Consider the following 27,999-nt stretch of genomic DNA (forward strand, 5'->3'; position numbering starts at 1 on the left):
GTTTTCCTTATACGTCGCGAAGAAACACGGTCGGCCATTTATGGGAGTCAACATTTTGACTCCCATAAATGGCCGACCGTGTTAGTGCGCGACGTAAAAGGAAAACCGTGCAATTTCGAGTGATACTTGTGTGGATTATTATTTTCTACTTTTAAAATATCTTTCTAACCATAAATATGTATTTCATAACAAACGGTTTCAACTGCTTTTAAAAGACCAACTCGTCCGATCCAAGGCAACGTGTTCCTTTAAAGCTGATTCTCCTGACGTCAATTTTATCATCAATACTCTTGGTTACCCAAAGTCAGTGTCTCACATGGGTAATGTAGACTATTTTTAAGACCCTCGGTTTTGCTAGTTGTAGTATTTATTATAGCCAATTTCGTTTAGTAGACCCCTTGCATGCATTGGTCACAAACTTTTACGTAACGTGCCCATAATTATCTTGAGAGGCTATCATTGGCTGAAAGTTGTGTGTGCAGCGCGTACTCATACGCGTGCACTTTCCCATAGACCTTTTCGCAAATACTGGGGCGCGCGCGTAAAGCTTGGAATTAGGTGCATTGTGGTCTAGCTGATTACAATTGATTCATATATATCCCACAATGCACCTCATTCAACAGTCTGCGCTTGCGCATTGGTATTTGCGATAAGGTTTATTGTTTTACATCAAAGATGGCGGTCATTGACGTCATGTGCAATCCATCTATTAGAATATTTTAAAAATTATGCACTTCTTTTGGAAATCAGTGTTTCCACGTATAATGTACTTATATAGACCCTTGATTTTGCTAGTTCTGTTGTGTAAGTTACAGCCAATTAATTGTTTCATTGGGATTACAAATGCAATACTTTTGGAAATCAGCGTTCCCTTGTAAAAATAATATACACGGGGACCCTTGAATTTTTGTCAAGTTTATGGCAAGAATGTTAAACATTTCGAAATGACTATTTCAGAAAATATTGAGCGCCTAATGGCGTTTTATACAATATAAAGTACTAAAACAATGCTACCTTTATAAAACAATGCTTGTTACTTACTGTTTTTGTCGATATATTTCAGAATAAACCATAATCATTAAAGGCAGTGGACACTATTGGTAATTGTCAAAGACTAGCCTTCACAATTGGTGTATCTCAACATATGCATAAAATAACAAACCTGTGAAAATTTGAGCTCAATCGGTCATCGAAGTTGCGAGATAATAGTGAAAGAAAAAAAATACACTTGTCACACGAGGTTGTGTGCGTTTAGATGGTTGATTTCGAGACCTCAAGTTCTAAATCTGAGGTCTCGAAATCAAATTCGTGGAAAATTACTTCTTTCTCGAAAACTATGGCACTTCAGAGGGAGCCGTTTCTCTCAATGTTTTATACCATCAACCTCTCCTCATTACTCATCAGCAAGAAAGGTTTTATGCCAATAATTATTTTGAGTAATTACCAATAGTGTGTCCACTGCCTTTTATTTCATGTGAAGTAGCGATACACAATTCTAATTTATACTTAGTAATCAGCCAAAATACACGAATCCACGTCGATTACAATTGAAGGCTCGAATAATGGAAGGAAAGATTAAAATGTTAACTTCGGAAGCTATGTGAGAACATTCCAAGACTGAATGAACAATTACTGGGTACACCCATGGTTCCTCTTGTTATGAGTATCAAAAAGTGTACTCAATTATCAGTCAAAATACACAAATCAACGATTAAAATTGAAAGGTTGCAACAAAATGGAAGATAAGAATATTAAAATGTTAATTTTTGGAAGCTCCGCGTGAAACCAATGTTTGAACATCCCCAAAACTAACTTAAAAGACCACTTACTTGGTACGTTACTCTCAGTGTTCCTCTTATAATGAATATTTAAAATCTAAAAAAAATCGATCAAACGGTGACTGCTCTATAAATTCCGACAATGTTCAGACACTGAAACCTGTTCTGAACAAAAAGACTTTGCATTTTTACGCCAGGGTACATGTCAAACTAACGCTCAAACTAACACTATATAACTACTTTTGATTACTCTACAGCAGTGCAGACTATACAGCTCGTACATCATTAATCAATCAAAAACAGACTCGGTAAAGCTTTCATACAAAAAAAAGCTGGAAAAAAAAACAACACCTAGCTTTTTTTGCGAAACAAGAAAACCCCAGAAAGAAACAAGAAAAAACAAGCCAATTATATGCATAGTTCAGAAAATTAAAAATCACCAACAGTGGAGAGTTCACCCTATAAAGCCACTGGACACGTTTGGTAATGTCAAAGACCATTATTCACACTTGGTGCATCCAAACATTATGCACAAAATAACAAACCTGTGAAACTTTTTGACTCAATTGGTAATCGAAGTTACAAGAGAATGATAAGGGAATCAATGTGTGGTGAAGAGGTTTTCAACTAGTGGTTGAAACCCGCCGAAGCCTGGTTCTTGATAATTTAACCGAGACGAAGTCGAGGTAAATTATCAAGAACCAGGCCTCGGCGGGTTTAAACCATGGTTGAAATCCGATTCAACACACTTTGATTCCCATTCATAAATACCTTTTCGGTCAAAAAACATCAACACTTTTTGGTCAAAAAGTAAAATAAATGCAAAAATTGTTCAATGATTTCTTTCAACGCAACACCCCTCCAGCTATGAAATGGTAAGGCCCTCGGGTAAACAACTCCTTATGAGGAGATTGCTGTGCGCGTCGCACGTATCGCGTGATGTGGCACAACTGTTCAAGCCGTTGCTCTCGAACAATAGGAATGAAGAAACTGTCTTATAAGCACAGGTGCAAGCTCGCGTGTCACGCCCATGTTTCAACACTTTTTACTGGTAAAAAGTCCGTTCAAACAACCCCTTGTGATGCCCTCTCGACCAATCATAATGGATAAACTGTCTTAGGTATTTATGAATGACAGATGAAACACCCTTGTTGCACTTGTGTGCTTTTCAGAATTACCTCCTTCTCAAAAACTACGTTACTTCAGAGGGAGCCGTTTCCCACAATGTGTTATAACTAATACTATCAACACCTCCCCGTTTCTTGTTATACCAACAATGATTTGTTTATGCCAACAATTATTTTGAGTAATTACCAACAGTGTCCAGTGCCTTTAAATATGAGAATAGAATTTGGTAAACATGGAAAACCGAAAAAGTACTGTTGAAACAATCGAAAAGTATACTTTTACGGGATTGAGCCAGCGGACTTTTAATCATGCAAAAAAGGCCAGCGGGTAAACGACCTTGCCCTCACAAACTCAGACTTTAAATTAGTATTTTTCCAAGAGTTAGAAGTTAGGGATTCATGGAATGTTAACTTATTTGATATGCAGATTTATTAACAAAAAGGTTTCATTAGCCAATATTGCTAACTGACAGTAACAATGTAAGAAATGAATGTGTCTCGTCGCAGATCAGCGGTCAAGTGACAATGATAATCGTTATCAGACAAAGACTTGTCGTGGACATGAATGCAAATTAAACAATAGTCAGATCCCAAACCGCAGTATGGGGATACGCCTTCCCCGCCAACAGGAGATCTGTGTGTATGTACTCCTCGTGACGTCATTGAAGTTTGACCTTTCCAGGGGTCGGGCGCCTTTATTTTTCCTATAAAACTAAGTGACATCTTGTGCAAGTCTCGCGCATAATATTCGAACTTTTCTTCAGCTGGCTATAAGTCTCGTTGTTGTCCCTCCTTACACTGTTACTTCTCCTCGATGTCTTTTGCTCTTGAATAAGGGGACGGTCCAAGTTAATACCTTCAAGCAGTGGTCGCCAGTCGTTCTTCCTGCAACGATACATGCCCATAGCTTCTGCACTATGTGCAAAATCTACATTGTGGGCAGGTTTTATTTAAATGAAAAAGATATTAAGAAATTTTTGTTGGGGCTTAGCCAGCAATGTTTTTGGTAAGGTTTTTCTTTTAAGCTTATGATACCATTCATCATGAGCTGATCGGTGTTTACGTATAATATGTATAGTTACGCCAATGGAAAACACAATTTACTATTATTATATTATGCATAATGCACAAATACAATAGGATTAAAGGATTAAATTAGCATAATAAAGGATGGTATGAGTCTTAATGAGACAATCTATTGTTATAGTATTCATAAGGCATGAATATGGGCATAAATGAATAATGATAAGGGAGGTCATATGACTATGGATGCGGTCAAACGATGGGCCAATGAGAGGGTAGGGCTTAATGAGACAGAAATATGCACGAGAGTGTTGTGAGTTTGATTTGAAATGGGCCAATGAGAGGGAAGGGCTTAATGAGACAGAAATATGGAGGAGAGTGTTGTGAGTTTGATTTGAAATGGGCCAATGAGAGGGTAGGGCTTAATGAGACAGAGTATGTAGGAGAAATGTTGGGGTAGTAATTTGAAATGGACCAATGTGAGAAGAGGGCTTAATGAGACAAACTATGCACGAGAAAGGTTTGGGAGGATGTTTTGAATGGACCAATGAGGGTACCATATTTGGCGTCCTAGGCCGAGTGAACAAAGGAATTAGTAATAGTCTTAATTAGACAACTTGAAAATGTGGTTGGGTAAAATGGTATATTAAGGTAAGGAAGAGATTTGAACTCCATTCTTTCATGAGATTTATTGAGGGCTATTGGACTGAATTCTGTGCGACATACGTCTCTATTGAGCATTAAATTGTAACGGAAAGATGGCAAGTTACATGACACCTAAAAATCTGTCGTACGATGCGGCTGGAGGGAGTTTGGAAGTCAGGGAGTACAACCTGCAGCGTGCACCACGTAAACTGAAGATGGTAGATGATGGGAATGTAAATCGTTTGCAGCGTTTGGAGCAGCGTATGATAACCAGGGCCGAGGACCGCACCGCCCCCTACCCGTACAACACAACGCCATCGAAGAGGATGAAGCTGCAAGATTCCTCAATGTCATGCAGGTTTCCTCTTACGGGGTCTAGACACGTAGTAGTCGAGGCTTTCAAGGGGGAAGTCTACATCAAGGTCAGGGATTACGTTCAACGCAAAGATAAGGAGTTATGGAGTAGTCCCCGTGGCATCAATTTTAAAAGTGGAGAATGGGAGACATTGGTAGAGAACATATCAGCCATCAATGAAGCGGTGAAGGATGTCAAGGTAAATATTATTTTGTTTTATTTTTTTGAGGATTATCAATATTTGTCCCTCCATAACCGCTGAGTTGTATGGGTTGATGTCTTTGGTGTTTATGTTATCGATGAAATATTGTTATTCTTAATGTGTTCTATTTTTCTTTGCTCATATTCAGACTCAGGAGAACAAGAACAAGAAATGGAAACAGAACGGTGGTAAAGAACTCCCTGTGTCATCGCTGTCCGGAGTGTACCCTCAGTCAGCGGATACAAATGACTTCACGGAAAAGTTTCTACGGAACATCAGCAAGAACATCGGAGTGGAGTGGGAGAAGCTAGCTACGTTTCTTGACATATCACATGACATAGTGGAAAAACTCAAACGCGATCATGTTGGTACTGAAGAACGTATTTTCCAAATGCTTTTGGTATTTAAGAAAAGATCAAGAGAGGATCCGCGTGGATTATCTGATCAACTTGAGAATGCGTTACGTACGATTGGAAGAGTCGACCTTGCACTGTACGTGGGACGTGAGGTGAAACATCAACACAGCGCAAACTCTTTGGATTTACAGCAGGAGAACCCTCCCCCACCCATTGAGGACGTAGTGGAGGACAATGATGTACAGGTGTTGAACATTGATGAATCCAGACCAGAGGGAGAGAGTCAGAGCCAGAGCACGTGTGATGTTGCGTCCAAAGAGCAAGAGGCATGTAAGGAACTTTCATTTAATATTATACAATCATTATTTGTTCCTTGCATTCTTAAGAAGATTCAGGAAAATAGTAAAAGAAATTGCTACGGTTGTAACCTGCCTATTTATGATGACGTGAGTCAAACCAATCACGAATGTATGATGGATACATTAGAAATGAAAGTCAATAAATATTTTGATGATGCATTGGATGAAATTGTGGATTCTGACTTGAGAAAATTTAGGTCAGAGTGGAATAAGAAAGCTGAAGAAAACGACCGTATAGTTAAACAATTTCCTACATTACATTCCAGGAATCGTATATTTACATCTTACGTTGATGAGCATATAACAAAGAGCCACGCTGTCTTGTTTGGCATTTGTTCTGCTGATGAGTATTAAATACCTGGCACTTTAAATAAATGATTTTGTTTTTCTCTCATGTTATTAATTTGGTTGCTGTGATTACACATTCAGTTTGATATTTCTCCAAAGATTATTGTTTGTGATTTTATTTTATCTGTGTATAACTAGTAATGTAATATTATTGTTTATGATTTTATTTTATCTGTGTATAACTAGTAATGTAATTTAACCCAAGAATGAAAGGTTGTTATTTAGTTTGATTTCATTTTGCTTTCTTTTTATATTAATAGAATGATATTTATCGTATACTGATGCAAAGTTACCGATGCAAACTGTGTACCAAGATGAGAGAAATTTACAATAAACAAATGTTTTGAACTGATTTAAAGAAAGAAAAAAAAGTGTAGTGAATGTATAATAAAAAAATAAAACAAAAATAAAATAGTGCTGATAAATATTTTGTGTTCCTTGTTTCAATTTATTTGTGGGTTAATAAATAAACAGTTTGATAAAATGTGGTTTATTATTTGATATATATATATATATATATATCAAATAATAAACCACAAGGGAAACTGACTGGGTACATTTTTAAATGATTTTTTAGGATTGAACAAAGAAAAATTGACTAGAGCGGGATTTGAACCAACGACCTCCGGTTTAACGTGCCGGCGCTCTACCAACTGAGCTATCTAGCCCTATGTTGGTGGTCTCCCAATTTTGTCAATATCTTTGTTCGGGGGTGCCTGTCAGAAGCCATTAAACCGCAAACTGCCGTGTAGCCAGGGATCACACCCGGGTAACGATACAACCTGGGAAGCGGCAGACAGGGGATCACCTTAAGGGGATGCGACTTTTTATATTAGATATCAAATAATAAACCACAAGGGAAACTGACTGGGTACATTTTTAAATGATTTTTTAGGATTGAACAAAGAAAAATTGACTAGAGCGGGATTTGAACCAACGACCTCCGGTTTAACGTGCCGGCGCTCTACCAACTGAGCTATCTAGCCCTATGTTGGTGGTCTCCCAATTTTGTCAATATCTTTGTTCGGGGGTGCCTGTCAGAAGCCATTAAACCGCAAACTGCCGTGTAGCCAGGGATCACACCCGGGTAACGATACAACCTGGGAAGCGGCAGACAGGGGATCACCTTAAGGGGATGCGACTTTTTATATTAGATATCAAATAATAAACCACAAGGGAAACTGACTGGGTACATTTTTAAATGATTTTTTAGGATTGAACAAAGAAAAATTGACTAGAGCGGGATTTGAACCAACGACCTCCGGTTTAACGTGCCGGCGCTCTACCAACTGAGCTATCTAGCCCTATGTTGGTGGTCTCCCAATTTTGTCAATATCTTTGTTCGGGGGTGCCTGTCAGAAGCCATTAAACCGCAAACTGCCGTGTAGCCAGGGATCACACCCGGGTAACGATACAACCTGGGAAGCGGCAGACAGGGGATCACCTTAAGGGGATGCGACTTTTTATATTAGATATCAAATAATAAACCACAAGGGAAACTGACTGGGTACATTTTTAAATGATTTTTTAGGATTGAACAAAGAAAAATTGACTAGAGCGGGATTTGAACCAACGACCTCCGGTTTAACGTGCCGGCGCTCTACCAACTGAGCTATCTAGCCCTATATTGGTGGTCTCCCAATTTTGTCAATATCTTTGTTCGGGGGTGCCTGTCAGAAGCCATTAAACCGCAAACTGCCGTGTAGCCAGGGATCACACCCGGGTAACGATACAACCTGGGAAGCGGCAGACAGGGGATCACCTTAAGGGGATGCGACTTTTTATATTAGATATCAAATAATAAACCACAAGGGAAACTGACTGGGTACATTTTTAAATGATTTTTTAGGATTGAACAAAGAAAAATTGACTAGAGCGGGATTTGAACCAACGACCTCCGGTTTAACGTGCCGGCGCTCTACCAACTGAGCTATCTAGCCCTATGTTGGTGGTCTCCCAATTTTGTCAATATCTTTGTTCGGGGGTGCCTGTCAGAAGCCATTAAACCGCAAACTGCCGTGTAGCCAGGGATCACACCCGGGTAACGATACAACCTGGGAAGCGGCAGACAGGGGATCACCTTAAGGGGATGCGACTTTTTATATTAGATATCAAATAATAAACCACAAGGGAAACTGACTGGGTACATTTTTAAATGATTTTTTAGGATTGAACAAAGAAAAATTGACTAGAGCGGGATTTGAACCAACGACCTCCGGTTTAACGTGCCGGCGCTCTACCAACTGAGCTATCTAGCCCTATGTTGGTGGTCTCCCAATTTTGTCAATATCTTTGTTCGGGGGTGCCTGTCAGAAGCCATTAAACCGCAAACTGCCGTGTAGCCAGGGATCACACCCGGGTAACGATACAACCTGGGAAGCGGCAGACAGGGGATCACCTTAAGGGGATGCGACTTTTTATATTAGATATCAAATAATAAACCACAAGGGAAACTGACTGGGTACATTTTTAAATGATTTTTTAGGATTGAACAAAGAAAAATTGACTAGAGCGGGATTTGAACCAACGACCTCCGGTTTAACGTGCCGGCGCTCTACCAACTGAGCTATCTAGCCCTATGTTGGTGGTCTCCCAATTTTGTCAATATCTTTGTTCGGGGGTGCCTGTCAGAAGCCATTAAACCGCAAACTGCCGTGTAGCCAGGGATCACACCCGGGTAACGATACAACCTGGGAAGCGGCAGACAGGGGATCACCTTAAGGGGATGCGACTTTTTATATTAGATATCAAATAATAAACCACAAGGGAAACTGACTGGGTACATTTTTAAATGATTTTTTAGGATTGAACAAAGAAAAATTGACTAGAGCGGGATTTGAACCAACGACCTCCGGTTTAACGTGCCGGCGCTCTACCAACTGAGCTATCTAGCCCTATGTTGGTGGTCTCCCAATTTTGTCAATATCTTTGTTCGGGGGTGCCTGTATATATATATATATATAAACAAGTAAATAAATGAATAAACTTTAGGACACAAAGAATTACAGTGTTTCAATTTTTATTATCACCACAGGATCACAACAAACTAAAATAATAATAATAAAAAAAAAAATAGTAATAATAACAATAATAGTAATAATAATAATAAATAATAATAACATTAATATTCTTTCAAAAGATCGGAAAACTGACGGGTAATAAATTTCTCGTCGTAAACTTTGGTTTTAATATGTGGAAAGTGTTTTCTAATAAAATTATTGACGTTAGAATCATTATCTGACGTATCTGAAGAAAACATATTTATAATCTTAGTCATGGATAATCCTCGGCAGCGGTGTAGAAGAAAGAAGACAGTGTATTGTCCACAGACGGTTGTAAAGGCACTCTGTAGAACCCTGGGGTTTGGAAGAACATAATAGGTATTCTTCTGAAGGAAATGAACAATCTGAGGTTCGCTTGGTCCCTTTCCAAACGAGTCGAAATATTCACCGACGCCCTCGGCTGTAATAAACACTGCTACCCAATGTTGTCCTGGTTTGGAGGCAGGATCTGTATTGATAATGAATCCACTTGGATGGGTGACATACTGGCTAGGCAGTTGATCGCAGGCGTAGACTCCTCTGAAGTATTGACCCGTGTAACGATCTCTACTCAAAATTTCACTTATCTCTTTTGTTTCCATATCCGTGAACTCAAGTCGAGTAGTCAAAAATGACGTTGCGAGACTGATCTATTTCCAATATGTTATTAAATTCTGCATATATAATCACATTAATCGTCTTGGGTAGAGGGTTTAAGAAGTGCATGTCCAATCTTAGGTTGCCATGCTTGACCAAGCTGAAGTGGTCACCTACTGATAGGTCGGGGGTCAGATCAAATGCGTACAATGCATACCCTCCACTGTAATCCTCACGAGTGATGGTATTTCCATCGTTATGGTACATTTTATTAGTACCTGAGAAGAGAGTCTGGTACGCTCTGATATAGTTTCCTCCGTTAGCGCTAAATTTAGGCTTCAGAGGGGTGCACGGAATTTGATCTCCATCAACATGAACTGCTAAATAGTTTAAGTCAAAATGTTGAAAGTTAAAAGGGTTTTTATTATATCTCCCATTAAATGCATCATTGGTTACGCAGCATAACACAATACGAGTAGGAAGTTGGCCTAGAAACACGTGATCCTGGGTAAAAGATAAATTTCCTTGGGGGATAGACACCATCTTGCAGAGGTTACGTTTGAGTGGATACTTGGCAGTTCCTTTTTGCAAAGCTTTCATGTGTCCGAGCATTACACCTGGGCTCACTTTTACTTTTCTGACAAAAACAGAAGCATGCTTAATAACTACTTTGAAATCAGGGTTCGCTCCGGTTGCCATGAGAGAGAACGAGTCGCTGGATCTAATCAGTTTGATTTTCAGGTCAACCCCATTCAAAATATGTCTGTCCTGAAAGAAGATGTCACTATGAATAGGACCGATCATATCTACCAACTGACTTTTTTTTGTAAACGTAGATCTCTTCTTGAGACCCTCATTGACCTCTCCTGAGGGCGCTAGTGGGTTTCCATTTTCAAATCTATGACTAGTGTCCTTGTAAGACAAAGAGCTTGATAGTTGAGTTTTTTGAGCATCGGTACCGTAACTCAAAAGATTTTCTATAATACTTCGATAGCTATAGGTAGGTACAGATCCAGAAATTAATCGCTCGTTTAGACTAACGTCCACCTGGTTAAACAAAGATTGTAAGAACAGATTGACGGGTCCAACCTGGTCATCATCAGCGAGATCTGTGCCATCTGCCTTTGTAATTTTGGCCTGAATATACAGTTGGGTTTGGTTGAGGTCCAAGTATTCGTCACCCGATCCAGATATAACAAACTCTATGGGACTGCCATCGGTAAGAGTAGAAATAGGAAAATATTCAGTGTAAGATCCTTTCTCTGTCGAAGTCTGTGTACCGGGTAAAGAGAACAAATCCAGCTCAGATTTTGTACACTCGCACGAGTCTTTGTGTAAGAGAGACATGGTGAAAAACACTGTATCGCCTATAAAGAAGAAGACTAATCGAAGATATCAAATGATCTTTTCGGTCTCTTGCCCGATGAAGAAGTGAGCCGTCTGCGAGTTGCTCTTCTTTTTATACCTCTGCTTCGGTGACCTCCTGTCTGCATAGTCCCCAATTTACGAATGGCTTTCTGTGATAAATTACGTCCTGCTTGGCGTAGTCTCGTCTTGGCTGCTGTTTTGATATTTTTGCCCTCCAGAGCATCTTGTGCAAGACTTACACCAGTATTGAATACCTCCCTACCTAGGGTCTTGGCGCCTTGTTTAAACAATGGTATAGCTGACCGAAAAAGTCCACCAAGAATTCCACCGAGGCCGTAACCTTTCTGAGATCGGGGTCCTGTAAACACTGGGAGTCCTCTTCCTACTTGTTGGGTGTAGTAGTTCTCATAATGTTTATTGTCGGGTAAGTATAATTGTCTCATAGTGATTACTTAAAAGTACGAGGAGCGACGCTTTCTAAAGTGAAGTTTCACGATCACTGTACCGGTAACGAATGGGATGACTTGTCCCGATCCATCCCTTATATCAATTTCAACTGTTCCGATAAGTTTTTGTTTTATAGGTATGTAATGTGGACTATCATATAATTTTGTGATGGTTTCCCCCGGCTTTCCTTCCACGTTTACAATACGAAGCAACGGTGACTTAGTATCACCTACAATATGGTGCTCGATAATGTTGGTATATATAAACATAGAATGAACTGGATTTATGTCCACTACCTTTGAACCCTTTTGGTACCGATAATAATAGAATCGTCCCCGTAGAATCCAAACAGTGAAGCTATGTTTTCATTTAAACTGAGGATTACATTATTATCTGTTTTGACGACAATTTTCTGATTGTACGGATTGTACTTAAGACTCACATCTCCTCCGTGATCAAACCGTGGTTTTATGCTGTCCAACATTTCCTCAGGCGTAGGATAATAACCAGGGGGGATAGTGTGAACATGAAATGCCGTCGGATCCGTTTCCCCACCTGAACATGTGTAATGATTGTTACTGTCTAAGATATTGAACCAACGGTGTGGATACGTAAATTCTACTAATCCCACTTCCCAATCACCCTCGAATACGAGTGATGTTTGAAGAGTCACAAAGAAATGAGTCAAAGTGTTTTCAGGATGAGTGTTCATAGAACTGTTGCTGGGCAGCGTAACGTAGAAGGAATCAGCCATGATGAAGTTTCTTCGTCAAATGACGAACTAACCGTGAGAAAATGATTTTATAAAGTTCGCAGAGCCGTCACCCAACTATTAAACTTGTCCGGATACCCTAACCACTTGACAAAATGTTCAGTCTTTCCTGAACGTTTTCGAGTCATCAACACCTTCTCAATCTCATACATATTATCCGTCTTAATAACCTTTTGAAGTTCCTGTTCATAGAAAGCGCCCTCTATAGTTTCCTTGTCGTAATCCAGTAGTTTATACACGGGAGGAGAACGGGCAATTCTAGCCCCTATCGTGAATATTTCTTTCGTCCAATTTGGAAGGTAACCTTTGCGGAAAGGCTGGGTTGTCTTACTGATTAAAACGGAATCCCCGATTTGAAATTTGAAGTCCTTTTGACCCGCCCTTCTATCCTTATATAGAGTTCGCCAGACTTCTTGGTCATTGTGAATAGTTACGGACGCTGGAGCCATTTTTATGCTTCGATGGTAGGATTGATTATAGGCAGATATTAATTTAGGTATTGTTTTCAAGTAGACGTGCGTGTTATTGGCAGTAAAGAAACGCCAGAGGCGGCTTTTAAATGTCCGAATAAATCTTTCTACAATCGATGCTTTTGTTTCATTCTGCGTAGTGAAGAATCTGATGTGGTGTTTTTTAAACAGATCCTGAACCTTCTTGGTTTTAAACTCTGTACCTTTATCGGTCTGAATAAACCGTGGTTTACGGCCACTTTTTAAAATTATTTTGAACGCTTCGACGAGAGCATGACCCGTCTTATTTTTGAGCGGTACGACCCACGCGTATTTAGAAAGGACATCTATACACGCAAGAATAAATCTATACCCTCGGTTGAACTCGGACAATGATGTCATATCAATCAGGTCAGCCTGCCATTGATCGTCAATACCATCTACGAGAACGGGATTTCGACCGAATCTCTTACGTAATGGTTTGTGCAAAGTGTAACCAGGTTGTGAACTCAGCCATGTTGCTATCTCCTGTCTCGTTATATTCAAATTATCCTTTCGTGCGGCTCTGTAAACTGAATCTACGCCAGAATACCCGCCGGGATTCAGCGGATTGTGAAATATTTTCCTGAGGTGAGCATCGTTCATTATGTGTCTCGATAACTATTGTGTTACAGCAGTTTGAACGGCATCGGAGCTTATTAAATAGAAATCTAAAACCACAGCCTTTTGGCGGACAACCCTCCATAACGACAACTAGAATCAAACTGATGAGTAAATACTGACTGAGTTTCTTAATAAGGACTCCACTTGTGTACAGAGGGGGTGGTTTTGCGATGACGTGTCGACCTTCTTTTTCGCTTGGTGGGTGAACTTGGTGTTTTTCGCTTGGTGGGTGAACTTGGTAGGTGGTCAGCCTCTCCAAATAATCTTTGCATATCATACCCATCTTCTTCCTCGGGAGGTATTTTCTTGATTTGAGATGGTGCCTTGATGGGAGGTTGTTCGCGTTTTAGCTCTGGAGGTTTGTCACTTTTTATCTCCTGAGTTTGTAAGGTCATGGTTAAAGGTTGCATCCTCTGCTTATTCAGTTCCATATAACGCTGAAGCGTTTGGTGATAGAGATTGATTTTCTGGTCGTCAGTTATATCTTGTCGCTCTAGTACTTGCTTCATGTCTTCATCTAAACCGTGGACAGCTCGTGTTGTAGGCGTTTGTTCCAAACGCGTAGAAGATTGTAATCTGTTTAGGGTCTCTTGAGGAACAAGTACCATTTTCTTTGTAAATTCCATAATTTTATTTAAACAAAAGACCTCCTAGGGCACTCAGGACTGGAGTAAGTAATGCCCCTAGAAATCCTCCCTTTATGATGAGGGTTAGTAAGGGTGACGTGAGGGGTGTCCGGATGTTTAACCATATGCGAAATGGTATCGAAGTTTATCTTCTGCGAATTCCTACAGTTTAGGGTGAATCCTCTAACCTTACAGAATGTCTTCCCCGTATCCAAATTGTAGGCATAATTTTTCGGGCCGCCCGACACAAATGAAGTGATATGGTTACCGTCTTTAGGATTTATTTCACTGGTTAAATCCCCTAAATAATCCCCCACAGGAGGATTATATTGACCGGGTGAGCTTACAAAGATAACACTGTCCGTGTCATAATATAAAACCCTTTGCTGTAATTGCTCCAAGACAGAGTACAATTTCAATCTTGCATGAGCTGTGGTAAATGCGGCAATTATCACATTTGTTCTTGGATTGGGAGCAACAAACTCTTCCTGGGTGGAAAACTTGACTTCAGCCAACTCATCATTGAAGAAGTTTACATTATCTATTAACAGATCATCTGAAAACAGCATCTCATATAGCCTGGAAGGTTCAGTGACTACTTCGGTCCTAGTCATATTCTCTCTTTGTCCGAACTTCCCCCAAAAGCTATTTAGCATTAGCTTTGCGAGAGTCCTCAACCCTGGATTTTTAACCAGTTTTTCTCGCTCGAGCAGTATTCCCTCCTTCTCAAAATAATCTGATATATAATTGGCAATGTCAGATTCAGTTTTACAACGATCCGGGACCCCTGAAGCTTCCTGTTTAATTTTTAGAAAGGTATTTATGTATTCAGTGAAGAGACCACCAGATTTGGTTTCGGGGTCATACACCTCACTCCTTTCAAAGTGCCACACGCAGTCAATTTTCTGAACTATATACCCCAATTCTACTGCTTTTTGCAACTCAACAGATACATATGTACCGCTTAGTTTTCTGTCTTCATCCTCATGTCGACAGGGTGTCTGTTGTTCATTTTCTGCACAAGTTTTACACAAAGAGAACATCAGCTTGCCAAGAGCCCGCATGGGGAGAAGCGGATGGTAAAGGTCTACAGGAGGAATTACTGTACACTTTATTAGCCCAAAATATGACGAAATGTCTTTGAAATTCTCTACAATAATTTCAGGATGGCCTACTGGATAAATTTGCGGTTTGCAGCACCAAGGATAGAGACTACAGAAATCTACGTAGGATATAGTATCCCCACCACTCACCTCATAAAAAAGCCGAGTACAATTCACTCTTCCACCAAAAAAAGCCAAACGGGGGGACAAAACATTATTTTTGTCATCAATTCCATCTTCTAGCGATTTGCGCAAGTCTATTGGAAATGTTTTATACATTTCATTCCACTGACAATCCCACATCTCCACAACGGTTAACCCAGTCTGGGTTTCTACAAAATGCTTCTTTTCCTGTGTTTTGGTGTACAACTCATGCATGGGTACGTTTAGTGTAGGATGGACAGTTTCCCCCTGATAACAGATAGGACACCCGTGCCAGTAGCAGCCGTTATATTCATAAACGGTCTTTTCTTTGGCACAGAAACCATCCATTTTGAATTTCCCAATAGCCAATTCACCCCCATTGTTGGCATGCTGTATATGTATGTCTAGCTGACGGTTTACCCAGCGCAACCAAACAAGCGATCGCTTTGAGTGTTTGTCGCTGGGATTATAACCACCGGGGGGAAGCACTGCTATTGTGTCCTTTGCAAGAAAATTCCTGCGAAAAACAAGATTACATGCAGATGCTATTGTGATCGTTTTCCGGAAAGGATCAATACCCCGATCATTAGCGTCAACTGCAGAAGTGCGCATGAACATCTCACGAAATAGTACGCAACAGCGTTTCAATACATTCACGTCACTAATACAATAAGTTAACAGTTCTTCTTGTAAATCAAAGACTCTGTTTTCACTTTTTTGTATGGCATACCACGCATGAAATTCGTTTCTCCGTCCCTCTGACATTGAATCTGGGTCATAATATGAGACATCCGGTATAGGACCTACATATTTCTGATTATCCCTCGTGTTGAAGAAATGAAGAAAGAAACCCTTTTTCAATTCAGTTAACCCAAATGTTGACGGCAACTTTGACAGAGCCATGGGTAAAAAACTCATCGAGTCTATTATCCTGCGCTTATACTGAGGTACATCAATGCACAGGACTTTAGCCCCGGTGTATATTACAGATGGAACACACGCATTCTTAAACAGAAATTCAAGAAGAAAATATGAGTCGTACCCTTTTGCATTATGTGCAATTGCTATGGAGTTGTCAGTTTCCTTGGATTGAAACAACCATGCACAGAAGCTACTCTGTGTTTTATCCCCCTTGAAAATTTTCATAGAAACACAATGTTTGCATTTATATCCAGCGGGTTGACCCGCGCACAATTCACACACCATATCGGCTACACATAAATTAGGTACATGAGTCCCACCATCCTGAGTACATTCAAAATCAAAAAATATATACCTCAGGGGTGTTTTGGATATCTTGTTCTTGCTTGAATTTAGAGCCTGAGCCCTCTCATCAGTATCATCCATTTCATCGCGCGTAAACATATGCTGATGAGAAACTACAGGAACATTCAAAGTCTCAGTATGCGAATTCCTTGGTTTTTTTCTGTCAATTACTTTTATGTAACATTGGTGCTCAAATCCAACCATTTCCTTACATGTGTTGCAATATTTTTTGATGCATGAATGTTTTCCTTGTTTAACTGACATGGCGACACTTATATACGCGTTACAAGTTTTACATCTATAATACAACTGGCACACAGTTTTATTGCCTATGCGTCTACTCTTGTGATTAGCAAAACAGACACGATTTTTAAAATTTCTGTTACAAGTTTCACACTTTATCCACTCATTATTGTTAGCGCCTCCACAACCTTTAGAAAAACATACTTTACATGAAATATTACACACGTGAGTGGGGACTGTCCCATTATACCCTTTATGACATGTGTCGCAGAAGTTGCTGCGATTAAGGAATCCCGACATTGATCTTATAACATCATAATGCCCTCTAGCTAAATGAAGGTAAATTGTCCGTGGTTTTTTGGGACCCTTAAAAATTGTAGAGTAGCAATGCTCTCTGGAAAGAACAACTAATCTGTAGTCCCCCATGACATCTTGGAATCGCTGTAGTTCTTCAATACCACCGAGCGTTCCTTCTACAATTCCAGCCCTTCTATGGAGAGCAGTAACCAACGGCTCAACATATTTTTTCCTATTTTTTAGGATATACTTAATTATATTACCGGTCTTCTCCTGGAGAGCTTGACCGATCGCGATGGCACGAGCAAGGCATGTGTTCGTACCATCATCTTTAATTTTTACAATACTATGTTTTGAAGCCAGCAATTGCTCTAACTGTAGGAGTCTTGCGGGAGTATTACTTTTGCCACCCTTTTGCAATTTCATGTGTACAAAGTGTATAGTTACGGTCTCGTCAAATCTAATAAATTGGTAGCTGTTTAGTACATTTTGTATTTTTTCAAACAAACGCTCAGCCGTTAAGTCTTCCAATCTCATAAAGGGAAGAGAAACCGGAAAACTTAAGATCGGTGAGTCGAAAATCATACGCACTCTGTCGTCAGATGGAATGCCAAACCCAATTTTACTTACAATGCTTTGAACAATATTACCTAGAAGAGGTATAGCCTCGTTAAGATTTACATTTTCCATGTTTCTAAAAGTTACATTATAGTCATAAGTATAAGCCTGAAAGTGTTTGTTCAATTTCTCATTAATCCTTACTAGTTTATAGTACTCCGAGTAGAAGTCCTCCTCTGGCTCTTTCTCCACTCGAAGCCTCTTGCTCGGTAACCCCTCGTCGTCGTCATCGGTCCACTCATCGCTCTCCTCCCACCCCCAGTCCGCATCGTAAATAGTGGTTTGATCGTTCAGCATGGTCTCCAGTTCAGAGTCAGAAATGAGTCTTTTCTCGTGAGGTCCACGGTCGACTTGACCAACACCACTCGTACCAGGCTGATCGTCAACGCTCACTCGACTCAGTCCGCTCGTCCCCGGTTGATCGCCTACGCTCACTCGACCCAGGCCGCTCGTCCCCGGTTGATTGCCAGAGCTAATCCTTGGAGGAAGTCCTCTGCCAACCTGTCTACCATTCTCTGCACCAACAGAAGAAATGTCAAACTGGGTCCATGTCTCTCGCAGATCATTCCAGTATACGCCCAGCTCGTCTTCGGAAATGGCGCAGGGCCCAAGTTCCGACATAATTTCGTCAAAGTCATTTCCCTGGGCTTCTGGCTGGTCAATGAAGGGATGTTCTGTACTTTGAACATCGTGGTGTGCCTCGCTTTCACTCATCTGCAACTGATGCATTCGCTCAGAAATAGCTAATTTTTGAGCGAGAGGCAAATCCATGAATTCCAAAAGTACCTCACACTCTGACATGTTCAGAGTACTAATATCTGGCAATTTGATAAACATGATGAAGGTTGTTTCGGTGTCACTTCGAAGGTCTGCTCAAAATCAAACTTTTTGGCGGAGTGACGAAGGAAGGTATATTACGGTTATATATATTTTTTTTATCTATGGAAAGGACGCAGGAATCGTCTTGTAAATAACTTACGCAATTATCTGCGAGTCTAATTAGTTGCTACTTGTAAAAATGGTCTTAATAAAAAACTGACATCATCGTAGGTAACGCCAAATCCAATGCTCTCATTGGTTCAGGGATTTACAGGATTTACAACTTGCATACTTCTGTCTCATTAAGACTTTTAACCATAACTTACGTAACGGTAAAGCTTAAATTGTATTAAACCTTTAGTTTCCTTGCCCCCCACTCCTTCCTGCCTTTTCCAAACCCTATTATTCTCTTATGGTTACGCAAACACTCCAAATGATTGTAAAGTGGTGTTTTCAATAACAACCTTTCCCCCGAATATACTCAGGGTACACCCAAACCTTTTGTTCAAGGTTTTAATCTTTTTTTTTTATATAGTGGTTATTGATCTCGCTTCCGACCCCTAGTGCATAGTTCTGTCTCATTAAGACTTTTAACCATAACTTACGTAACGGTAAAGCTAAAGTTGTATTAAACCTTTAGTTCCCTTCCCCCCCCCCCCACTTCTTCCTGCCTTTTCCAAACCCTATTATTCTCTTATGGTTACGCAAACACTCCAAATGATTGAAAAGTGGTGTTTTCAATAACAACCTTTCCCCCGAATATACTCAGGGTACACCCAAACCTTTTGTTCAAGGTTTTAATCTTTTTTTTATATATAGTGTTTGTTGATCTCGCTTCCAACCTCTAGTGCATATTTCTGTCTCATTAAGCCCTCTTCTCTCATTGGTCCATTTCCAATTACGCTCTCCTGTGGATATTGTTAGGGCTTGTACTTAGGAGGGGGGTACCCGGGGTCTAAGATTCATTTTGCAACGATGGATGCTGACGGTAACTGCACGAGCTAGATGGTTTTTGCATACATCCGTTTTAACTCTAGTATCGCAGACAAAACCAACCATGTAGCGTTGCTGGAAGGCCAACGTCAACGCTGCAATGAATTACATAGGATCTCGTCGGCCATCAAGAACGGCGAGTACGAAGAAGACGTCGACTACATAACCATCGAGTCGGCAATGGTTCAGGCAGCCTTTGTCTCCAACACTGCTTACTTCAACTACATGGAGAGTTTGCCGAAGGGTTTTGAAAAAAGGAGGCAGCTTCGCAGCGCATTCAACCCTTGGCCAGGCTCTAAATCAGGTTGGTTAAAGTATGTATGTGCCTTAGCAGAACATGCAAGATCCCAACCTCGAGACCCCGTCTCAAGACGAGCAGCTGCAAGGCGCAAAGCACACCGAGAAGGTGCTAAACGTAGGAGAGAAAAGGCTGAACGGATAGAGTTAGCCAGGAATTTCGCCAGGAAGTATGGGTTGCCGAAGCATTTTTAGACATGCAAAACCGGCTCTTTTAAGAGCCACCACATTTTCAAAAGAGAGATTTAATCACTGTCTGTTATACACAGGTTTAACTGTACGAAAAAAAATATATAATTGCGTTTATTTTTTTTTCTATTTGTTTATTTATTTATTTATTTTTTTTCAATTATTCTTTTGTAAATTATTACTATTATTATTTTTTTTTACTTAATTTTTATATATACATATATATATATATATATATATATATATATATATTTTTTAAACATGTTTTTTTTTTTTTTTTTTTTTTTACATCATTTGTGTATATACATATATATATATTTTTTTATTTATATATATATATATATATATTTTTATTTTTTTTATTTATTTTTTGTTTTATTTATTTATTTATTTTTTTTTTAATTTTTTTTAATTTTTTTAATTTGTTTTTAATTTTTTTTTTAAATTTTTTTTAATTTTTTTTTAAATTTAATTTTTTTTTAATTTAATTTTTTTTTTTTTTATTTTTTTTTTTTTATTTTTTTTTTTTTTCCTGTATATTTTTGTCTCATTAAGCCCTTCCCTCTCATTGGCCCATTTCAAATCAAACTCACAACACTCTCGTGCATATTTCTGTCTCATTAAGCCCTACCCTCTCATTGGCCCATCGTTTGACCTCATCCATAGTCATATGACCTCCCTTATCATTATTCATTTATGCCCATATTCATGCCTTATGAATACTATAACAATAGATTGTCTCATTAAGACTCATACCATCCTTTATTATGCTAATTTAATCCTTTAATCCTATTGTATTTGTGCATTATGCATAATATAACAATAGATTGTCTCATTAAGACCCAACACACTACTAACGCACCTCCAAGTAGTGCCCCCCCCCTCCTTTATGAAAGCTGGACTTGACCCAAGAACATCACCCAGTTTTGGTTTTGGTAAAAGCTCATAATTATATGAAGCTTTGTTGCCTCACTTATGAGTTATGGCTTCCTCGATCTTTGCGGCTTCTTGCGCGGTACCATTCTCACTTTGTTTGTGACACTAGCCGAGTATTCGTTCTTACCCTTTGGTTTAGGACGTAATAAACGTAGTTCATTGTTCAGGATGAACGTGTTTATAGAAATTATGATTTTTTGAGTGATTATGACCCACTGATCTGCATTAAGACACACTTTTGCCCCTAATCACTCTGTCTCGCCAACATAAACAACAGACTAAAAGTAGAAAGTACAGTTTCTATTTCAAAGTGTCACTGGCCAGGTAGTCTTGGCCCAAGACTATGGTGCTTGATTCTGGATAGTGTACTACGCGCGGTTGAATCGCCAAAGCGCGCCCGCCACGGTATGATTTAGTTACGTGGACGGCTTGAAATCTAGACTACACTCTGCAAGCTACATGGCCAGGAAGAATTTTGAACAGATGAAGAGTACCAAGTATACTATTTTTCACACCACAACACTGTATGTTGAAAGGTGTCAACATTATGTGTGCTCGTTAGTGAAAACATGCAGCATGCAACATAAAGAAGGCTGGAGCAAAATGAAAGCTGTAGCAAAAAGAAAGCAAAGTAGCTAGATTTTAAACTTTGCATGCTGGTGGAAGTATGCCTACAACTAAGAGAAGTTTGCGGTAACATAATGTGCATATTGAAGAGAACCGGAGGTTAACGAATCAACTTTCGATCAGTGGTGATCGTCTTAACACGATGCAAGAGCAGGGGACATTTCAGTCGTTTGCTCGGTTTCTTCATCCTTTATGGTTTGTTCTTGAGGCTCCGCTTGGTGTTGAGTTCTACCAGGGTGTAACCACTGAACATCGTAAAGGGCAACAAATAAACATTTTCAGTTTCGAAACCAAAGAGGTGACCAAGGTTTGGCAAAGATACAAGACAGAGCTTTAAAGTCCACTATTCCCTAGCCTTTTTACAAGGCTTTAGTGGTTTGGAGAGCAGTGCTCCCAAGCGATTACGGAAGATCATGCGCGCGAGTCGCTTGGGACATAAACAGGTCTACAAGCCAAGAAAGCCTCGACAAAAGGCCATTATTTCCTTACCTTATTTTTCAGCACCGTTATCCGTTGCGACAGGACGATCGACACAAGCCACAAGAATGCAAACAAGAGTGTGAGCACAATCAGAATAATCGTCCAGCCGAGCATCTCACAAGTTGCCTCAGTGTCACCTGTTTCAACTGAACTCATCGTTGTTTCCTCATTGGTTGTTTTAACCCCTTCACAAAAGAAGGACATATCAAGAGTGCGAAATTTTATAATTTTATCTGAATTCAGGCATTCAGCCTTGTTTAAAGTTGTCCCCATGACCAAACAAAACGATAGCTTTGGAGTACTTAACCACTTCTAAGCCCGATCTCAAAATTATGACGGTACTGACGTCACAGCAGGTTGACCAAATTTTAACATTTTATTGTCGTCAGAAAATAGACATCTGACAGCAGTCTGGTGTCTTAAGGTTGGTGATAGAACGTCTTGTTGACGTCAGATTTTTGTATACCAGACTAAACGGTATAGGTTGACCACAATCTGACGTCAAAGGTTGACCACAGTCTGACGTCTCACCAACGGCAGGCACCAACGGCAACGTTCACCGATCTAGTATGTCGACCTTTTGTGACGTCATGTGGGAACATGGCTTACCTGTTTTGAAGGTAGTTGCATGGCTGGTAGTCTGCGTAGTTGGTGCCACTGGGACCTCTTTGCTTATCACCACCAATGTACTCTTCCCTTTTCCTGGGACAGGGCCCGAGCTGTTACAGATGAAGACGCCACCTCTAACTCCAACCTCGACCTTAGCTGAAGCAGTCGTGGTGAAGGTGTTATCGGTTCTAAGGCGCTCTATGTTTAGATAAAACGTAAAATTGTAATTGCCCTCTAATTGGTCTCAAGATAGCTAGACTTGTGGACAAGTCGTCAATGGTCTCATGCGGTGAGATAGACAAGTTGTGGCAATATTTTATATGGCGCAAGATCACTGCTCTCGTGCGAACTACTGGTTGCCTACTTACCGTTTTCAGTTAGATTCCCCAGCAGTGGAACTGTAACTTGCTCAGTCACAATTACTGCGTCTTTGAGTTGAACGACTTTATTACCGTCACCGGCTGGAAGTCTCAAGATTTGCAGCTCAACCGCCGGGAAGGTGTTTTTAACCTTGCATGTGAGACCAATCACTGACTGGTCAGTCGAGATCTCACATAGGGAAGGGATCGGCTTCTCATCACAAGGAGAGACGACCGGAAGCTCATCAGGGTCTGGTGACACTGGAACAAAAAATAAACAAAGTTTACATTTTGTTTTGTGTCACAAAGAGTGGTCTACCAAGTGGGGGAGCCCCTCCTCCCGCCCAACCCATCATACACCCAAGTGTGTATACGCCTGCAACCGTGGACCTCCAAACTGAGGCAGTGTACACTATTGGTAATTACTCAAAATAATTATTAGCATAAAACCTTTCTTGGTAACGAGTAATGTGTAGAGGTTGATAGTATATATAAAAAATTGTGAGAAACAGCTCCCTCTGAAGTCATGTAGTTTTCGAGGAAAGAAGTAATTTTCCAAGAATTTGATTTCGAGACCTCAGATTTAGAATAGTGAGGTCTCAAAATCAATCATCTGAGTGCACAACTTCGTCTGACAAGGGTGTTTTTTCTTTTATTATTATCTCGCAACTTCGACGACCGATTGAGCTCAAATTTTCACAGATTTGTTGCATATGTTGAGATACACCAACTGTGAAGGCTAGTCTTTGACAATTGCCAATTAGTGTCCAGTGTCTTTAAACTTTTTTGCAAAGTGATTTTGTACACGTTTTCCAACCAAACCTTGCCCGAACCGGGGAACATGTTATTACACAGACATACCTATCACTTCGATGGGCACCGACGCATCTTGGAAAGCCAGGCGTTGTGGTGCGAGCCGACAGTAATAGGTACCAGCACTCGAGTTCCTAACTTGGCTAATGATGAGACTTAGCTCGTCATTAATGCCGTACAGCCCAACAGGCACGCCATCACCAAATAGAATATTCCCTTCGTTTTTCACAATGAAGGGTAGCGCATCTATTAGGAGATAAGAAATAATGTAGCTAATGCTGTATTCCAATGGGAAACTTTGGATTGCCAGGTAGGTGGCAGCAGACTGACTCACTGATCAAGAGATTAGTGGACTCGCCACGTAAAATTGTCATTGTTTTAGTTATAACCGTAAAGTCTGCTGCCACCTAGCGTCCCAAAAGTTCCAGTGATTTCATTGGATACTTTTATTTCATTGGATAAACGTGCAGTGACGTCACTGGAGCAGTGTTTTGATTGGTTCGAGTTGACATTTGGGCAGCTGCACTTTCGGTCGTCTGCATATAAAAAATTAATGTAGGTGAAAGGTGATAATGGACAGGGATTGACCTAGGCTAGAGGCAACCTGGCATTCAAGCCTCGAAGTGTGACGTCAGATATTCAGGCAAGTGCAACACACACATGTTGTGCTCATTTAAATAGTGACTTATTGAGAACGATAACAAAATAAAAGAAAGGAAAACAAAAGGTATCCATAATACGGAAATTGGGACACGCTCACCACACCACCATCGTGCACAAGGTCTACAAATCGGAAAGGAAAAAGGAAAAACTTGAACATTAACTTAAAGTCACCTGGAAGTGGTATTTTTTCAAAATAAAGCTTTTGTCACTAATATATGTGTTTTGATGAGTGGAATGTGAATAAACAGTTAACTAAGGTTTTAAAAAATCAGTTCTTATGTTATTTACAAATTTAGGAGTAGACCCCGACCCGAGAGGGCGCTGTTCGTGACGTCAATCGAGGCAGACTTTGCCTGTAATGCGTAGAGTAAACACAATTGCAAAGTACATGTACGGACCAAGTCGTGAGTTTGTACGTTTCAAAAAAAAATAATAATAAAATTTCCGGCAATGCCGACCAGGTGTATTGCTGCTGAATGCAGAAAAACACTTTTTGAAATGTACCAACTCACGACTTGGACGTACATGTACTTTGAACGTGTGTTTAATATACGTATTGCAGGCAAAGTCTGCCTCGATTGACGTCACAAAAGGGGTACGCGGAGTCAGCCCCCCAAACAACTTTTTTTTTTTTTAAACATATAAATCGTGACAAACAATTACTAATTTTTTTTTTTTTGTTCGTAAGCATATACTCTTATGTTTGAAAGGAAAAAAAAAATCTATTTCCAGGTGACTTTAAGTCTCTACATGGTTGCATTTTTGAGAACGAGTAAAAACAATTTTGCTTAAATCTTGCGAAAGGTCACGTATAGAGCCACTGCACAACAGTAAAGTAATTGGTAAAAAAAAAAAAAAAAAATAAACTAGAAGCAGCAGGAATGTAGCAACAAGAATTTGTTTGTTTACCTCTGGTAATTGGTCCCAGATACCAGTATATCACAGGTACTTCACTAGGTATGAGCCCGGCACCCAGCAGCGCTGGACAGGCAGCTACCCCCTGCCGCCCACGCTCTAAATACTGTGTTTCTCCCTCAAATGAACGTCCGAATGAAGACGGGAACTGCAGGAATGAAACTGTACACAAAAAGTTGGCCTACTATTACTTTTATGTAGCACGACTCCCAACTTAGAGTAAGACTCATTGCTACACCCCAATTAACTCGCATTGGTCCCACGTCAGTGAACGTCGGAAAAATTTACACCAAAACAGATCGATCGACGAAAAAGACCGATCAATCGATGCAAAAGACCGATCGGTTCATCAGAACAATATTGTCTCTTTCGCGTTCCATAGATATCGATTCTCGACGACAAGCCAGATGCAATCATGCAATGATGCAATGGGATTTTCCACTGTCATAACTTAACCTTTGACCACCTTATATATGCCAATACAAGTTCATCCATTGAGGAAGTGCATGTTTGTTTAATACTCACAATAAATTGGCCTACACAGTGCGTATGAAATTTGCTGGTATAGTATGCAGATCGATATTAAACGCAGTAGGCTATGCGGGAAGCACATGAATTTTATTTCGTTACATTCATACAAGTCTTCAGAGGGGGGATTGCATTCCTTCCTATGTGATGGCATGCGGATCACACAATACATTCAAAGGTTGTATTGTTATTCAAAATTACAGTGTTATTACGCGTTTAAGCCTACTTAGAGATGAACTTGTGGGCATCACACAAATAAACATGCCTAGGGGCCTAGGGACCCCCAGTTGGGACTGGGGGTCCCAACTAGAGTAACGACTGTCCCAACTGTACCAATGACTGTCCCAACTATACTTGAGACCATCTCCACCAGATAAAATATAAAATAAATTTGGTCTATCCCCACTACAGTTGGGACAGTCATTACTACAGTTGGGACTGGGCGTCCAAACTAGAGTAATGACTGTCCTAACTGTACCAATGACTGTCGTCCCAACTATAGTTGAGACCATCCCTACAAAATATTTTAAAATAAATTTGGTCTATCCCCACTACAGTTGGGACAGTCATTACTACAGTTGGGACTGGGCGTCCAAACTAGAGTAATGACTGTCCTAACTGTACCAATGACTGTCGTCCCAACTATAGTTGAGACCATCCCTACAAAATATTATAAAATAAATTTGGTCTATCCCCACTACAGTTGGGACAGTCATTACTACAGTTGGGACTGATGGGGGTCCCAACTAGAGTAACGACTGTCACATCTTCTATGAGGAGACCATCCCTACCACTCAGCTAAAAAATTTGCCCCGGTTCATAATCCGGGCCTATCACACTACACTGCTGAGTTGGGACAGTAAACCCATTGGTACAGTTTGGAACGACAGTCAATTCTGAATGGCTGATGCCGAGAATTAACCGCAGTCTCAGACTTGAAATCAAGTCTACACAGTTTGGACCCGACAGATAGTCCACGCATCATGTACTGTTTAGCTCTATGGGACGGAACAGCGATCTTATTTAACACTTTTCCGTGGACAGACACTCCAAGTACAAGTGCTCCCAGCAACCATGGCGACCAGGACGGCAGCCATGCTTTTACTATTAGGCTTTGATACTTGTTTTATCAGTTAAAAGGATGTCATAAAAGCTCACCGTAAATCAGGATAAAACCGTATACATGAAGAAAACGTAGGCCTACGTACTCTACTGCCATACTTTTTGTCAACCAACCCCATTTTTATGGTGCACCTTGTGTGTTACATTCCGTAAAATTTGAGCTCAATCGGTCGTCGAAGTTGCGAGATAATAATGAAAGAAAAAACACCCTTGTCACACGAAGTTGTGTGCGGTTAGATGGTTGATTTCGAGACATCAAGTTCTAAACCTGAGGTCTCCAAATCAAATTCGTGGAAATTACTTCTTTCTCGAAAACTATGGCACTTCAGAGGGAGCCGTTTCTCACAATGTTTTATACCATCAACCTCTCCCCTATACTCGTAATCAAGAAAGGTTTTATGATAATAATTATTAAGTAATTACCAATAGTGTCCACTGCCTTCGAAGTACTGCATTTTTTTTTATGGAAACAGATACTCACTTTTTATCCCCCAAAATTTGAATATGAGAAGCGTTACTGACAGTAACGCTTCTCAAATCGTGTATTCCAATGGCAGATTAATATTCTGGCGCTGGACAGCTGCTCATCAGATCTTCGGCAATATCTCAACGAAGACATTCTTTACAGGTGTCTGGGTCAACGTACTGAACCTGAGAGAACAATGAGAGGTCTATGGTAACGTCTACGTAGGGAATTGAACCTGGGGACTACACGACGGCGTCCACATGTTTTTTTTTGTTACAGTGTTGGGAGGGTTAAAAGGCACATGGACACGTACGTTTGGTAGTGTCAAAGACCAGTTCTCACTTGGTGTCATGCAT

The 27,999-nt window shown here is 40.1% G+C and overlaps 3 protein-coding genes across 4 annotated transcripts; 1 reads left to right on the forward strand and 2 right to left on the reverse strand.

The window, feature by feature from the left end:
• Positions 1-197: 197 nt before the first annotated feature.
• Positions 198-27,281, reverse strand: LOC139947454 (uncharacterized). 2 transcript variants are annotated; one of them, XM_071945362.1, is made up of 7 exons: positions 27,214-27,281; positions 25,522-25,689; positions 23,998-24,195; positions 23,146-23,397; positions 22,778-22,975; positions 22,178-22,353; positions 198-3,833 (listed from the first exon to the last, which is right to left on the reverse strand). In XM_071945362.1, the coding sequence occupies exons 1-7, from the start codon at positions 27,272-27,274 to the stop codon at positions 3,699-3,701; spliced, it is 1,188 nt and encodes a 395-aa protein (XP_071801463.1). In that variant the 5' UTR covers positions 27,275-27,281; the 3' UTR covers positions 198-3,698. The 2 variants fall into 2 exon arrangements, with proteins under 2 accessions (XP_071801463.1, XP_071801464.1); XM_071945363.1 differs by lacking the exon at positions 198-3,833 and adding an exon at positions 20,668-21,933.
• On the forward strand, positions 4,687-6,327 carry LOC139947295 (uncharacterized). Its single transcript, XM_071945191.1, has 2 exons — positions 4,687-5,127; positions 5,279-6,327. Exons 1-2 carry the CDS (start codon positions 4,687-4,689, stop codon positions 6,197-6,199), a joined length of 1,362 nt encoding a protein of 453 aa, XP_071801292.1. The 3' UTR covers positions 6,200-6,327.
• Positions 14,165-14,770, reverse strand: LOC139947297 (uncharacterized). Its single transcript, XM_071945192.1, has one exon. It carries the CDS (start codon positions 14,768-14,770, stop codon positions 14,165-14,167), a length of 606 nt encoding a protein of 201 aa, XP_071801293.1.
• Positions 27,282-27,999: the final 718 nt, after the last annotated feature.

The sequence above is a fragment of the Asterias amurensis genome, chromosome 14 (genome assembly GCF_032118995.1).
Source record: "Asterias amurensis chromosome 14, ASM3211899v1".
Taxonomy (NCBI): domain Eukaryota; kingdom Metazoa; phylum Echinodermata; class Asteroidea; order Forcipulatida; family Asteriidae; genus Asterias; species Asterias amurensis.

Bases quoted from the DNA above. Each gene is read 5' to 3' on its own strand.
- LOC139947295 (XM_071945191.1), top strand. From the start codon at position 4,687: ATGGCAAGTTACATGACACCTAAAAATCTGTCGTACGATGCGGCTGGA. The intron at 5,128-5,278 runs GTAAATATTATT...GCTCATATTCAG, and splicing joins AAGCGGTGAAGGATGTCAAG to ACTCAGGAGAACAAGAACAA.
- LOC139947297 (XM_071945192.1), bottom strand. From the start codon at position 14,770: ATGACTAGGACCGAAGTAGTCACTGAACCTTCCAGGCTATATGAGATG.
- LOC139947454 (XM_071945362.1), bottom strand. From the start codon at position 27,274: ATGGCAGTAGAGTACGTAGGCCTACGTTTTCTTCATGTATACGGTTTT. The intron at 24,196-25,521 runs GTAAACAAACAA...ATCTCCTAATAG, and splicing joins TCTGGGACCAATTACCAGAG to ATGCGCTACCCTTCATTGTG. The intron at 22,976-23,145 runs GTAAGTAGGCAA...ATCTAAACATAG, and splicing joins GGGGAATCTAACTGAAAACG to AGCGCCTTAGAACCGATAAC.